The 15,218-nt window shown below is 40.6% G+C and overlaps 1 protein-coding gene across 3 annotated transcripts; it reads right to left on the minus strand.

The window, feature by feature from the left end:
• Positions 1–766: 766 nt before the first annotated feature.
• On the minus strand, positions 767–15,198 carry METTL6 (methyltransferase 6, tRNA N3-cytidine). 3 transcript variants are annotated; one of them, XM_080814562.1, is made up of 6 exons: positions 14,821–15,198; positions 13,921–14,330; positions 12,928–13,062; positions 6,983–7,153; positions 2,953–3,094; positions 767–1,074 (listed from the first exon to the last, which is right to left on the minus strand). In XM_080814562.1, the coding sequence occupies exons 2-6, from the start codon at positions 14,143–14,145 to the stop codon at positions 893–895; spliced, it is 855 nt and encodes a 284-aa protein (XP_080670688.1). In that variant the 5' UTR covers positions 14,146–14,330; positions 14,821–15,198; the 3' UTR covers positions 767–892. The 3 variants fall into 3 exon arrangements, with proteins under 3 accessions (XP_080670688.1, XP_080670689.1, XP_080670690.1); XM_080814563.1 differs by having other exon boundaries at positions 14,780–15,186; XM_080814564.1 differs by lacking the exon at positions 6,983–7,153.
• Positions 15,199–15,218: the final 20 nt, after the last annotated feature.

A 15,218-nucleotide genomic window follows, 5' to 3' on the forward strand; every position in this document is an offset into this window, starting at 1 on the left:
TACCAACCCAAGGAAACCCCTGCTGTTCTACTGTCTTAACCTGGGGAGCAGTAACAGAGGTTTGCCTGGGGAGAATCAACGGGGGGACACAGAGGCAGTGAAACTGAAGCCTTGTTTTTATAATACTTAGCCTTATTTTTGTTGTTTCTTCATCTAATCCATTGGCTCGTAACTAAAACTCTGATGGACTATGTCATGTCCTTCGTTTAGGTAGATTTTACAACCAGCATATTTTAAAGTTGGGTCACTGAGAGGTTACCTTGCTCAGTGTCCAAGGTGGATAGTAGCTTACTAGGCCAACTTCAAATATTCCAAGTGAAAACTCTGCAGTTCCCCCTTTAAGGGGTAGGACTGTCCTTTCAGAATTAGGCAGGGAGCCATGGTGGGTTCTTAAGTTGTAGGAAAAGCTGCATTTGTGAAACTCTGGTCTTGAAGAGGCACATAAATGAACAAAAGCAGGGAGAAATGGGCAAATGAGAGACACTGGGAAGAGAACAAAAGAGAACAATCCTTCAGGCTAAAAATACATCTGGATGTGTTATTTTAGTCTATTTGACCTCATTTTCCCACAGGGTTGCCTGACATGCTGCCTGGAGACACACTTACCGAATCACAGGACTGACGGCAAGAATCTCTTTAAGTGCTTATGCTTTCTCCTTCGTGGAATTTTAGTCAGAGAGCATGGCTATGTTACATCACACCATAAAACTTCCTTTACTTTTCAGGCCTGGCAATTTTATTTGCATTTCTATAAAACACACACAGACACTTGCTACTTTTTAATATAAAAATTAAACATCATCATTTAAAAAAAATAAAAAATATCCAAAATAAAGTGTGACTTTAAGCTTTCCTCTACGAGGGGAGGCATAAACGTCAACCTCGTGAAAAGTCAGGACTTGGGATCCGGGCCCAGTGTCACAGGAGATGGGTTCTTAGGACACTTTCGGAATTTGCTCTGAAGGAAAACTCTTGGCACACACAGGCCTTCTTTTTTGTTCACCGTTTCACGAAACACATACTCATTCACCACTTCTTCATAACCTGTGTCCATAAAGAGCCGAGCCAGAAATTCTGTAAGGCAAGCAGATCAACAGTGCTCACAGTCTCGATACTACTACATTTGCTCTGCAGTGGTAAAGAGAAGGGCAGGGGTGCTGGAAGGATTTTTTTTTTTTTTTTAAAGATTCTATTTATTTATTTGACAGACAGAGATCACATGTAGGCAGAGAGGCAGGCGGCGGGGGGAGGGGGAAGCAGACTCCCTGCTAAGCAGAGCCCGACACGGGACCCGATCCCAGGACCCCGGGACCATGACCTGAGCCAAAGGCAGAGGCTTTAACCCACTGAGCCACCCAGGTGCCCTGTTTTTTTTTTTTTTTTTTTAATGTAAAAAAAGCTCCCAAGCTAAAATTTATAGGAGTTGTTTTGGAAAGTAATACACTGCTACTTGTCTTCTTGAACCCAAATAGAAACCCCCAACTAAATAAGTTAATCAGAAAAGTTTAAGGACAACCTGCAGTATGGCCACCTTACCCTCTTATTATAAGACCCCAAATACATAAGTCCAAGTAAAAAGAAACACAATTCCAAACTGGCTATATTTATACGTAGTCTTCATGTGTTCAGTGTGTTTACATCAAACACCTCATTTATCTGAACATGACGGATGAACATCTATGACCAGAGTGGGGAAACCCGACACTTTTGTGAGTTTATTTAACCTCAATAATTTAACCCCAATAATCCATCACTACATGTTAAATGAAACAAATAGAATGGCTATGTGACGAAAATACTCCTAGTAAGAGCATTACTCTGCAGAATGTGCTCCAAAACACTCTGCAGACATCACTGCATCTTCTCAATTACTCGCAACTGGTTGACTCAGATTTCATGAACCAGAAACATTAAAACAAATTTTTAATTTTCACCTGACATTTTTTTATGACTTTGTGGAGTTATTTTAATGGTAATCACTCATTTTTTATTTCATTCTAAACCCAGAAGAGTATTTCATTTCAAGACAGATAAATGTTTATAAAAATAGAGTTTAAGAAGATATGTATTTTATGGTCCAAATCACTAAATAAGCAGGCTTAAAATACTAAGTATTAAGACTGAAACGGTGATCAGTGTTTTAATGTTTTTATCAAAATGACTTCTGAAAGACCCCTTTATAGCAAATTTGTGTACTTAACACCTTTATAGACAAAGACAAAGATTTCTTGCCTTTGTGACCTGGGAAGATAATTTCCAGACATTATACAGTCATACTTCTGTGTGTGTTTCCAAGTTTATTTATTTTTTTTTAAGTTTGTTTTTTTTTTTAATTTGACACAGAGACAGACAGAGAGAGAGGGAGGGAGCATAAGCAGGGGGACTGGAAGAGGGCGAAGCAGGCTTCCCACTGAGCAGGGAGCCCGATGTGGGCCTCGATCCCAGGACCCTGAGATCATGACCTGAGGCGAAGGCAGACACCTAATGACTGAGCCACCCAGGTGCCCTACTTTTTTTTTTTTTAAGTAATCTCTACACCCAACATGGGGCTTGAACTCATAACCCTGAGATCAAGAGTTGCATGCTCTTCCAAATAAGCCAGCCAGGGGCTGCTGTCCTACTTGTTTTGTGACTGAACAATGTGAAAATCCTGCTTTGCCCTCCGCCTTTTCCAGCACAGATCCTGATAGGGCATACACGTGGCATGTCAGAGCTAGTCCATTAACCCAGGCTCGCTAACAGGACACTGTCACCAGAGGAGGCTTGTGAGCGCACCATGGTCAGAGCTGTGTCCCCGTCGTCCCAGGTGCTGGGTGAGTGGTGCGTGCTGGAGATGGATCCAGCCAGGACCCTGTGCATGTGTGCTCTGCATTGCTGTCCCCACCCCAACCAGGACCACAGTGATAATGCGTGCAAGTAAATGGAAATAAAAGTAAATTTCATTAACCTTACCATCAGTAAAAAAATATGATCTGGTTCCATCTTGTCTAGCGTAGAAGTTTTCTCCAAGTTTGCTGCCAGCTCTAAACCTAAGCATGGCATGATCATACAGCCCATAATCCCGAAACAAGACGCTTTTGCCTGGTTTTAATACCTATGAAACAAAAGCAGGTGGCACTTAACATATTGATGGCTCAATAAAACTTAAAATAAAATCTGACTGATTTAGGGATCAAAATAACCTACAAGAGAACCAGACTGAACTATCCATAGTTTGAAGGAAAAAGGGCCTCCTAAAGGTATAGCAACACCTACAGGGCCCCATACACTGCAGAGATACTTCTCAGCACTTACAAGGTCTAGTGTCACAGAATTAAAATGTTAATGACATTAAATGAAAATAGACTTATCTTCTTTAAAGCATGTTCTCCCAACATTTTATTAACCATCTCCTAGTATATGACCCTGAAGGCAAACTGTCTCTTTAAAAAAATATGTCATTTCGTCTTCTTACTGCTTCTTGCTGGCTTTCCTCATTCTGAGTCTCAGATGGGGTCCACTGTGCTACAATTATGCAGAGCGTGCCCACCATGCTAATAATAGTTGACAGCACTGGGCAGTTTCTCTGACAGGATGGAGGAAGGACTATTAGCCTCATGTGAGATGAGGAAATTGACACCAGGTAAGTGATTTGTCCACGATTCAGAGAGGCCACTAAGTGGGGGAGTCAAGACTCACATTTGGGTCAAAAGGCAGCACACTGTAGAATCAGAGACATCTTTTAGCCCTGGACCTGGACAGGGGTAGGGAGATGTGTTAATTCCAATTCCATCCAAACTACTGACAAGAAAGAGAGGCTATGGGGGGAGGGGTAACTGAGTATTCTTCCCTTGCACTGTGCTTCTTGGTAGAACACCCTCAGGCCAGTGCAGTAGTACAGGGAAGGGGATCAGCGGCAGACCCAGCTGGGAGGCCCTCACTAAAGCCTTTCAGAGATAGGTGCCTCAAAAACTGGGAGGTGGCTTCAGCAGGATGTAGGTACAACCACCTCTATCTTACAAAGCAAACACCATATGCTTTTCAGAATGAAAAGGGGTACACACTGTGACATTTGCTTTTTATGTGAGAATTCCTTCAACCTACATTAACACTACCATGGAAGAGAGGACTTTACAGAATCTTATTCTGATTCATTACATCAGTAAGACAATTTTTAAGACATGACCTATACTATTACAACAGAGTTTTGATGCAGTTTGATGTACTTCCTCTTCTGAATAGAGTAGGAAAGACTGTCCCTAATACTTCCAAGCGTGCTCCAGATTTTCTCATTTAGTAAATTCTATCAATATAAGCATGCGTTTTAACTACTGTCCATAAAGAGCCTCCTGGATAAATACATCCTACCTTAGCTTAGTCTGAGATGCTAAATTTTAAAAAATGTGAATAGTTGCCAAGAAAATTCTGAAAAATTTAATTTATATGAAAAAGACTTATTCTTAACTATAGAATGAAGAAAGGGCTACAAGGGAGAGCGGAAAGAGCTCAGGAATTTGGAAATCTGGATTCATAACCCAGTTCTTCCATAACTAGCTGAATGACCTTGAGCAAGTAATTTCATCCCTGAGTTTTCCTGTGTGTAAAACAAACAGTTAAGTTTGATGCTAATGCCTCCTTTAATCCTGGCGCTGTATAGCTAACCAGGCATTTCTCACTGTTATGTTCCCTCACTCTCCTAACATCCCCAAAAAGTAGGGTAGGGCAGTCTGTTACACCTGTTTTACAGCAAGTAAGGCCCAGAGTCAAAGTGACTTGCCTGAGGTTTCAAGGCAAGTTGGTGGCATTGGCAAATACCTAGGTCTTCTGGTGACAGAATTTTGTCTATTTTTACTCCATTATTCTATTCCAAAAACGACGGAATTCAACTTTAAGGTTATCTTTCAGTTTAAACTTATGTAGTTTAAAAAATCCTCTGGTGTTAACACTCTACAGTAATCACATCCACCTTAAAACAGCTTATTACTTTGGTTGCTCATGCAAGGCTTCAGAGCTGCCCCAAGGGTGTCTGTCTTATTATTGTCAGAGGCTGAGAGATTGCTTCTCCTTCTGGTAATTTCCTGATGAAGCACACTATTTCAAATCAACGAGCCAGTCACTATGTATGAGGCAGAGAGCCGGCAATCCACTAGTGCTGTGAACTCATTCCAGATCAGCAGAAAAAAGATTTCTATTAGGGGTAAAAATAGAAAGGATTGCTGAAATGGAATTTGCTACTAAAGAACGATTTGAATGGGGGCCGGGGACAAGTGTGGATTGAGAGAGATCATCTCAATTAAAAATATATACATTAACACTTCATTACTATTAAAATATAGATAGCATATATTTTCATTTAAATCAATAGGCATATCCTCAACAATATTTGACTTTGTCAGACTTAATTCTGGCAAATCTAACAGAGTCTCATTGGGGTTTTATTTTACATTTCCTGGGTTACTGAGGTTATCTTTTCGTAGGTGTCTTCTCTTCAATAAAACAACTATTCATGTCTGCCACTCTTCTATTAATTTGCTTCCCTTTCTCACACAGGAATTCCTCACATATTCTGGATACTAATCTTTCATCAGTTCTACAGACTTCAAATTACTTTCCCCAAGTTGTTTTTTAAATTCCTTGGTATAATATTGTCTTTTGAAAAACAGAAACTCCCACTTTTATTATAATCATGTTTATGCTTAGAATGCTTCGGGTCTTGAGAAAATTTTCCCCATTCAGAGGTCATAAAGATGCCTTCCTATATTTTCTTCTGAAAGGCTTAAACTTTTATCTTTTCCATTTAAGTCTTTAATTCACCTGAGAATGATTTTTGTGGAGGATGTGAGGAGGGTAATCTCATTCTTTCCAGCATGGACACTCAGTGGTCCCAGTAGCCACTCACTCAACAAGTCCTTCTTTTCCCAGTGATCTTCATCGTCACCTCCATCATACAGCAAATTTCTATTTATGCATGGATTGATTAAGCTATCACATTCAATTTGTCTGTCCCTCTGCCAACACTATTCTGTCTTAATCACCGCAACAGTAAGTCCTTATTTTTTTTTTTAAGATTTTATTTATTTATTTGTCAGAGAGAGAGAGAGAGAGAGCGAGCACAGGCAGACAGAGGCAGAGGGAGAAGCAGGCTCCCCGCTGAGCAAGGAGCCCGATGTGGGACTCGATCCCAGGACGCTGGGATCATGACCTGAGCCAAAGGCAGCCGCTCAAACAACCGAGCCACCCAGGCATCCCAACAGTGAAGTCCTTATATCTGGTATATCTGGTAGGGTATCAATCTCTCCCATCTCATTCTTTGTTGGGAGTGTTCTGACCCTTCGTTCTTTCAAGTAAACTTAGAATCAGTTTGTCAATCTCCTTGGCCGGGGGCGGGGGTGGGGGTGGGGTGGAACACCCTACCAAAAAACCCCAAAACAACCAAACAAAAAAATTAATAAAATGTATAATACTAAATGGAAAAGTAAAATTACACAATGCATGTTACTCTTTTTTAGGTATATAGCTCAGTACGTTTTATAAGTACATTACATTCATCTTATACTTTTGTAGTCTTTCAATATTTTCTAGTCAGACAATTACATTATCTACAAATAATGAGTTTTGTCTCTCATCTTTGTTTTTTTCTCCATCTTTTTTTTCTTGTCTTTTTGAGCTGATTAGGATCTCCCTGTAATTCTGAAAGGAAGTACTGACAGTACGCCCTCTCATCCCCATAAAGTTCTAGATATTCCTTATTCTGTCCCTGTCTCATACTTCTCCCAGTCCCTGAAACCCTTCATCAGTGAAATCACTGGTATCCACCTCTTCAGAATTCAGATTCTCATGCTAACAGACTGTCCCCTGAGGATACTATTTTTCCTGCCATATACTGACTACATGGCCTACCCCTAGTGAGAATGAGGAGACTCTGCAAATCTAGGCATGAGCCTCAGAAGGGAGGTAAGCAAAAAGATCAGGATGTCCAACCTCTAGGCTCCAAATCACTAACCTGGTAAATATTTTTTAAGACAAGGTGCATCTTATCAGGGTGAACAGCAGAGAGTACAAATATCAACAAGACAAGATCCACAGACTCTGGGGGCACATGTTCCAGAAGGTCATCTTTGGTTAGATCACACTGGAATACCTTGCATCTTTCTGCGTCGTATAAAGGATTTTGCTAGAGAAGAGGGGGAAAGTAAAGGAATTTTAATGCAACATCCATGTTGACACACATAGCAAAATACAGCATCAAAAGGAGATTCAGTGGAAAAAAATAAAAAGAGATCCTATTTCCGCTGATGCACTGCTGCACAAAAATCAAGTACCACTTTGTTACTGGGTAAAACTGAGTAATGTAGCATTTGTACATTAAAGCATGTAGTAGTCAATATCGCTATGAGGGGCAAGATTTCATTTTAACAAATTACCTTTAACTGAGGAGAGGACACAAACTATCACACATTCAAAGCTGATCATTTTAGAAGCACATGTTTCTAAAGGGATGGTAAGTGCAAATTGACCTATTGCTTCTTTAATCCTCCTTTGACTCACCTACTACAAATCTAAATCCTCTGACAAGTCCTTCCAAATCTAGTCAAGAAGATGCTCCCACAGTTCTTTGGGCATATTTTCCCTTGAGGCAGCAAGCTAAGTAAACCTAACTTTTCTTTTCTCTTCCTTTGCCACAACTGTGTTCCTGTACGTGGTGGATGGTGGGTTTAAGAACATTACAATAAAAGATAATACATAAGAGTATCATAAAGAAAGACTATCATAAAGTGTAAGGTGTTACAAGAGCATTATAAAAAAATATTAATCTTTTCTGTAATGTAAATAAGGACTCGAATAAACACAGATACAAAGGTAATGGATGCGTAGATTCAATACTGAAATGATGTCAATTCTACCTATAATTCCACTTCTAAATCCAATATGATCTCAACAGAATCCCAGTAGATTTCTAGAAACTTGACAAGGCAAATTTAATTCATCTGGAAGCAAAAAAACTTTTAAAATGATTGGAGGAGGAGGTACACTCCTGACATCAAAACTTATTACAAAATGTAGTACTAAAACAGTGAGGTTTGAGAATGGGAACAAATAAATCACTGAGACAGAACAGAGGTCCCAACACAGAGCCCCTCTACATAGAGGAATTTAGTATTGCATATGACAAGACAGGTGACAAAGATGACAAGTATATCAAAAAACATAGATAATAAAGGTGGCAATTATCAGGAAAGGAAAATGAATTTCTTATTCAATTTATTGTGTTTGAACAACTAGTTCCACACTTGTGTTAAAGGATGACTGGTTACCCAGATGAATTAAAGGTCTTCTGGTTTCAGTTCAAAGATATACAGCGGTATAAAAATGTAGCTCCCATCCTTATAGTAAGAAAAAAGATGGACAGACAGCAAAGTAATGACATTTTGGTGAACCCATCAAAGAACAGAGGCCAAAGAACCACTAGCCCTCCCTGGAGACAGAGAAGTGCCTTCTGGGTTAGACAGAACCTAGGCATTTGCTTCCCTGAGGCAGAAGCCTCCTGACTGGAAAGATAAAACTAGAAATTTGGTAAACTGCTGGAGACTGAGTGTGGCTGTTATAGTGTGAAGTCCCTGGGGGCTGAAGTAACAGAGGTGTTCCCATCCTCTTACAGGGGTTTCCTCTGGGGATATCATGGGGCTCACAAAGAGGAAGGCGCTCCATCTTGCTGCTGGCCTTTCTCATCTCCTTTAAGGAAGAAGACTTAAAATGCAGGGGAAAGGTCATCTGAGGCCTATAGCCTTAAGGTACTGATAGAATGCCACTGGGGGAAGGAAAATACTCTGCTCAGACCCAGTTTTAATCTTTTTTCCTAAGTTGGTGGGGGTTTTTTTTGTTGTTTTTTTAAGTAATCTCTACACCCAATATTGGGCTCCAGCTCGATCAGGAGTTGTATGGTCTTCCAACTAAGCCACCCAGGCGCCCCAAACCTAGTCTTAATCTGAAGGGAGAATGACCTCAACACCAGAAAGGAGGATACAGGTATATACCTCCTGATGGAGGGAAGGGAGAGAAAAGCTCTAGCTGTGGAGCAGCAGACATACTTGTGATGGTCACATGCTGGGACACAGGCCCATTACGCAGTTCAGAAACTGAGAATCAGATAATAATCCCTTCTCCCACACCTTACCAACAAGTGTCCAGTGCTAATAACAACAGTGGACTGCAGCTAGGAAAGCTGTGAGAGACTGGCTCTTTACGAGGAACAGTATAATGAGAAGACCCAAAGCCAAAAGGGGAGACACGAACCAAGTCACCAGAGGAGTCTGAAGTCTCTGGTGTCCATAACAACAAAAAACCTCACAGGTAACTATAGCAACAGTAGATTTCAAACACAGCTCAACTCCTGTCTAGATTATTACAAATCCTTATTATCTCAGTATCCCACTGCCCTATCTAACATATCTGGCTTTCAGCAAAAGACAACAAGGCATACCAAAAGGCAAGAAAAAACAGTCTGAAGAGATAAAGCAATCATCAGAATCAGACTCAAATATGACATCGATACAGGAACTAAAGTTTGAGGATTTAAAATAACTGTGATTAATATTAAAGGCTCTAATGAAAAAGATAAAATTCAAGATCAGATAGGAAATTTCAGCAGAGAAATAGAAATGACAAAAAGAATCAACTAGATATACTAAAAATAAGAAACATAGTAACAAAAATGAAGAATGTTGCCTAAAGGTTCATCAAAGCTTACTGCTTAAGAAGGAAACCGTGAACTGGATGATAGGATGAAAGAAATTACACAAAGTGAAAATACAAAGAGAAAAAAAATTAAAAAACAAAACGAAACATCAAAACACCATCCGAGAGCTGTGGGACAATAGCAAATAGTTTAACATATACAAAATGAATCTCAGAAGAAAAAGGAACAGAGCTGAAGAAATAATGGCCAAAATTTTTTTCCAGATTAATTAAAAAACATAAGCAAAACTTAAAAAAATATATATACATATGTACACACACACACACACAGTTATAAAACTCCTCAACAAGACATAAAAGCTTAGAACCTTGAAAAGATTAATAAATTTGCACATAATTTAAATTCTATCCAAAGACAATACCATAGGGCGCCTGGGTGGCTCAGCGGGTTAAGCCTCTGCCTTCAGCTCTGGTCATGATCTCAGGGTCCTGGACCCCCTACCCCCGCATCAGGCTTTCTGCTCAGCAGGGAGCCTGCTTCTCCCTCTCTCTGCCTGCCTCTCTGCCTACTTGTGATCTCTCTGTGTCAAATAAATAAAATCTTAAAAAAAAAAAAGACAATACCATAAATGCTAACTAGAAATGTTTGCAAAAAATCTAACAATATTCAGAATACACCATAAAGATAAGAAAATGACAGAAAAGTGAGCACAGCTTATGAAGAGAAAAGTCACTATATAATGCAAACCCCACCTGCGGTTCTTTTGTATTTTGTTTACTATTTAATAGTGTTTTGTTTACTACTTAATCCCCTTAAACTGGCACATATGAGGCTCTCGATAAATATATGTGGAATAAAGGAACTCACAATCACAAAAAAATTAATGCCTAGTTACATATATAAGGAATAAACATTAAAATATGAAATATTACTTTTTGCCCATAAGATTGGGAGATATAAAAAAACTGATATCAAATGGTGAGAGCAAGGGTACCTGAACTGCTCACTGGGTTAAGCATCTGCCTATAGCTCAGGTTATGATCTCAGGGGGGACTGAATCCTACTCCCTCCCCCACTCCCTGTTCAGTGGGGAACCTGCTTCTTCTCTGCCTCCATGCCCCCCATCACTCTGAGCCCCCCCCGACTCCTGCGTGCATGCTCTCTTTTGCCGTCAAATAAATAAAATCTTTAAAAAAGAAATGGTGAGGGCGTAGCTAGAATGGTGCTATACGTTAAAATTTATATATTAAATTTTAAAAAACATGTATGAAACATTAAAATTTAAATGTGTATGCTTTCTCTCCAAGGAATGCTTCCATCACCATAGAGAAAAGTATATACACACGTTTTGGAGAGCAGTGCATAATGCTACTTACATTAACTCTATTTTTAAGAGTAAAAAATTAGAAGTTATTTAAACAAATACCAACAGGTAATTGTTATAGCATATCCATCCTATGGAATACTACAACACATAAAATATGGTAGACCTACATGTACTAAGATACGATGTGGAGTGAAGAAAGCAAGTTACAGTACAATGTGATACTATTATTAATAAAACTTCTAGGGGAGCCTGGGTGGCTCAGTGGGTTCATTGTCCAACTCTTTGATTTGGCTCAGGTCATGATCTTGGGGTTTGTGGGATCAGTACCACACCTGGCTCCATGCTCAACTGGAGTTAGCATGTTCCTCTCCTTCCGCATCTGCCTCTGCCCACAACCCCCCCTGCAAACTTTCTTTCTCTCTAAAGTAAGTACATAAACAAAATCTTAAAAAACAACAACAAAACTTCTAATGGATGCCAAAACTATGAAAGGTTGATGGAAAATTAAGTATTTGAAAAAGTATCCCCCACATATTTGCTAATGGCAAAAGGTAAATATTTGTACCCCTTAGGAAGGTACCTTTTAGGTAGGAATCACTTACAGTGAGGTTATCAGACATTAATGCCTCCAGACAGGATGTAGTATCAAAGATACAACATCACCTATATAGTATTTTTGCCAAATATATTTTACCTGATTTAAATCTAACTTCTAGTTTACAGGAAATACAGGTGATAAACAAGTTGAACAATGATATGAATAAACAATCAGACCAATTTGGAATGTGGGACCGCATTACAGAAAATGGCTTGCTCTCCAAAAACTCAATGACAGTGCGGAAAAGGTCAAGGGCAGGAACGTTTTAGACTAAGGAGATTTAAGGTACATTAAGAAGTACAAGATGTAGTCCTTGACTAAATGCAGCTATAAGACACGTGCGGCATGGAGCATTGGGTGTGGTGCATAAACAATGAATCTTGGAACACTGGAAAAATAAAATTAAATAATTAAAAAAAAAGACACCTGGGACTATTTGAGTAAATCTGAATCTGTACTGGGTATTAATGACATTTGACGGTTATAATTACTTTTGTTTGATATAATAAGTGTATTGCAGTCATACAGAAAAAGCCCTTATTTTTTTGAGTATGTATGCAGACATACTTAGGAGGGAAGTGTCCTGACATCTCTATTTTACTTTAAAATAGTTCAGCAGAGGCACCTGGGTGGCTCAGTCAGGCGTCCAACTCTTGATTTCAGCTCAGATCATGACCCAGGATCATTGAGATCAAGCCCCTTGTGGTGCTCTGCACTCAGCACAGAGTCTGTTTAAAAAGTTCTCTCTCTGGGGCACCTGGGTGGCTCAGTGGGTTAAGCCTCTGCCTTCAGCTCAGGTTGTGATCCCAGCATCCTGGGATCGAGCCCCATATTCGGCTCCCTGCTTGGCGGGAAGCCTGCTTCTCCCTCTCCCACTCCCCCTGCTTGTATTCCCTCCCTTGCTGTCTCTCTCTCTCAAATAAATAAATAAAATCTTTTTAAACATAAATAAATAAAAAGCTCACTCTCTTCCTCTGTCCCTCCCTACACTTGTGTGGGCATGTTGTCCCTCTCTCCATCTCTAGATAAATAAATAAGTAAAATCTTTAAAACAGTTCAGCAAAGAAATAAGTGTATAAAGCAAATGTGGCAAAATGTTGGCAATCAGTAAATCTGGGTGTCATTTTGGTAATTTTACTTTTCTGAAAAAAGCTATGTTTTTGCAGATACTATATATGTATGTGATCAGGAAAACCATATTCATGGTGATCACAGCTGGTTAGCTTCAAAGGGAGGACAGGAATTAGGCATATGAGTAGAAAGGTGGGAGGTCAGAAAAATCTAAGAAAATAGCAACACAACAGAACACATGGATGGAGCACCAACCTTGACATATTCAACCGCTCTTGGAGAAAAATCACAGGCATAGGCAAAGATATTCAGATCTTCTTCTAAAAGTGGGAATAAACAGTTCCCAACACCACAGCCAGCTTCAAGTATAGTCAATTTTTGATCTTCAAACTAAGGAAAGAGGACCCAAAGTCATAACATGCTACATTTGCATCACAGAGAAACAAAGTGTACTCTAAGAATAGTCTGAGAACATGAGAGACAAAGTGTCTGCCCCCCACCCTGCCCCCCATCGACAATAAACAAATGAACTGATAACCTAAAGTTAATACTGACACCTCACTTGTCATCCAACATTGGGTAGTTTGGTATGGTGAAAACACAGCTTAAAGGCTAAGAAAACACACTCTGGAACTAAACTGCTTGCTCTGGAATCTCCTCCCCCAACCTGTGTTCTATCACTGGCCAAACCACTTAAACAGCTTTGTGCTTCACTTTCACTGGCAAGTAGAAATAATCATGATGCCTACCTCAACAGTGTTTTTACAAGGCTTAAATTAGAGAACACATTTAAAGTTCTAAAAAAGGGCCATGGTAAAGTGTTGATCATCTTTATGCTGAAGCTATCTGTCACCGAAGTCACCCAGTATGAAATTAACATTTATGACTTTCAGACTGGCTTTAAGAAGTAGAAAATATCTACTAAAGCTCTCTTTCCTATGAATTATATAACCCAGAAACTGCTAAATACTTGAAACCAAATAGTGTATTTCTAAGGAACAAAGCATTTTGACAAGCTTTGTAAATTTTCTACCTCACATTCCCCTCTGGAACGCAATAAACACTCCTGTTTACATTTAAAAGAATTTTTTTTATTAACATACAATGTATTATTTGCCCCAGGGGTACAGGTCTGTGAATTGTCAGGCTTACACACTTCACAGCACTCACCATAGCACATACCCTCCCCAATGTTCCTCTTTACATTTTAGATGAAAAACAACTCAAATAAGGTGCAAATCAGCTTACCTCTCTACATGATCTGAGCTCCTCAAACTCTCTGGTGGTCCAGTGTCTATCTTTGAAGAAATTAGTACTATTTCTTTTGTAAAAAAGGTCCCAGTTCTTCTGAGCCTCTTTTTCCAGTTTTTGCTGCTTAAAATCAGACACTAAAGCCTGATCTCTTTTCAGTTTCTCCTCTTCTTCAGAGCTGAGAATCCTTGCCTGCAGCCCTTTCCTTTGCAAAGAAGCCATCTCCAAATTTATGGTAAAATATTTAACACTGCTGAAGAGTCTCCATCCCAGAATGACCTGAGGAATTCAAGCTGATACTGCAGACACAGGCAGGGTTTTTCAGATGTGGTTTCTCAGGTTGAGTTCAAGCCTCAGGCAGCATCGGTTGCTTTGCAAGAAAAAGTAGATGGTTCCGGTTCTTGGTTCTAGAAGTTTTTGAGACGCTGGGTTAGTGGTTCTAGAACAGTTCTTCCACCAAACAGTTCAATTCACCATTTACTAGAAGCTGACTCTACACTAAACCAGGCCCACTACACAAGAGGTCGGTCACAAAGACCAAGACATACATAGTGCCTACCTTCAGAGAGCTCACCTTCAGTGACCAGCGCTCTCACGCACCAAACTGTAGTTCAAACCAGAACAAATCAACTATTATATCGGTTTAGTTCAGAAAAAAGACACGCCCAAGAATTGACTGAGAAACCTTGGGGAGAAAACGCATCTATTTTCGGGGTCCGTGAAAGGGGCGACTTACAACCACGAGAGCTCCCTGATCTGGGGATGGGTGGTCAAGTGGGGTCATCGTTTCCCAAGAATCACTCACTTTGGGGGTGGGGTGGGGAGAGGAGGGGAATTAGGAGCCAAGCCTGGCGACCTGCGTCTCTGATCGCACTCCCAAGAAGCTGTCTCACGAACCAGAGTGGGCGTCTCCTCCCAGGGGCTGAGGCTCTTGCTTCTCCATTAATGCGTGAAGGAGAAGAGACCAATGACGCGCAGGGCAGGATCCGTCGGGCTCAGGGCGCTCGGGAGAAACGAGGCGGCACCGGCCGCCAGGGCCCGCGCAGAGCCGGCCACCCTGGCTCTCAGACCCGTGTTCAACTAGTTCGCCGCGCTCGGCCTCACCGTCATCAGTTCTTACATTCACCTGGACGGGCAGGACCGGACACACTCAGCCCTCAGCCCGGCCCCGGCCTCGGAAGCCGAGTGGGGGAGCCGCGGCGCGGGGACAAATCCGCCTCGAGGACCTCTCCCGGCGGAATCCTTTGCCATGGCACCGCCCCCGCCACTTCCGCCACGAAGCCAGAGGTCCCTCC

This window comes from Martes martes (genome assembly GCF_963455335.1).
Source record: "Martes martes genome assembly, chromosome: 1".
NCBI classification, from domain to species: Eukaryota; Metazoa; Chordata; class Mammalia; order Carnivora; family Mustelidae; genus Martes; species Martes martes.

Excerpts from the sequence above, each read along its gene's own strand:
- METTL6 (XM_080814562.1), bottom strand. The coding sequence starts at position 14,145 with ATGGCTTCTTTGCAAAGGAAAGGGCTGCAGGCAAGGATTCTCAGCTCT. Across the intron at positions 13,063-13,920 it reads AGCTCAGATCATGTAGAGAG|TTTGAAGATCAAAAATTGAC; the intron begins GTAAGCTGATTT and ends CTCTTTCCTTAG. Across the intron at positions 3,095-6,982 it reads TCTTAAAAAATATTTACCAG|GTATTAAAACCAGGCAAAAG; the intron begins GTTAGTGATTTG and ends TTTGTTTCATAG.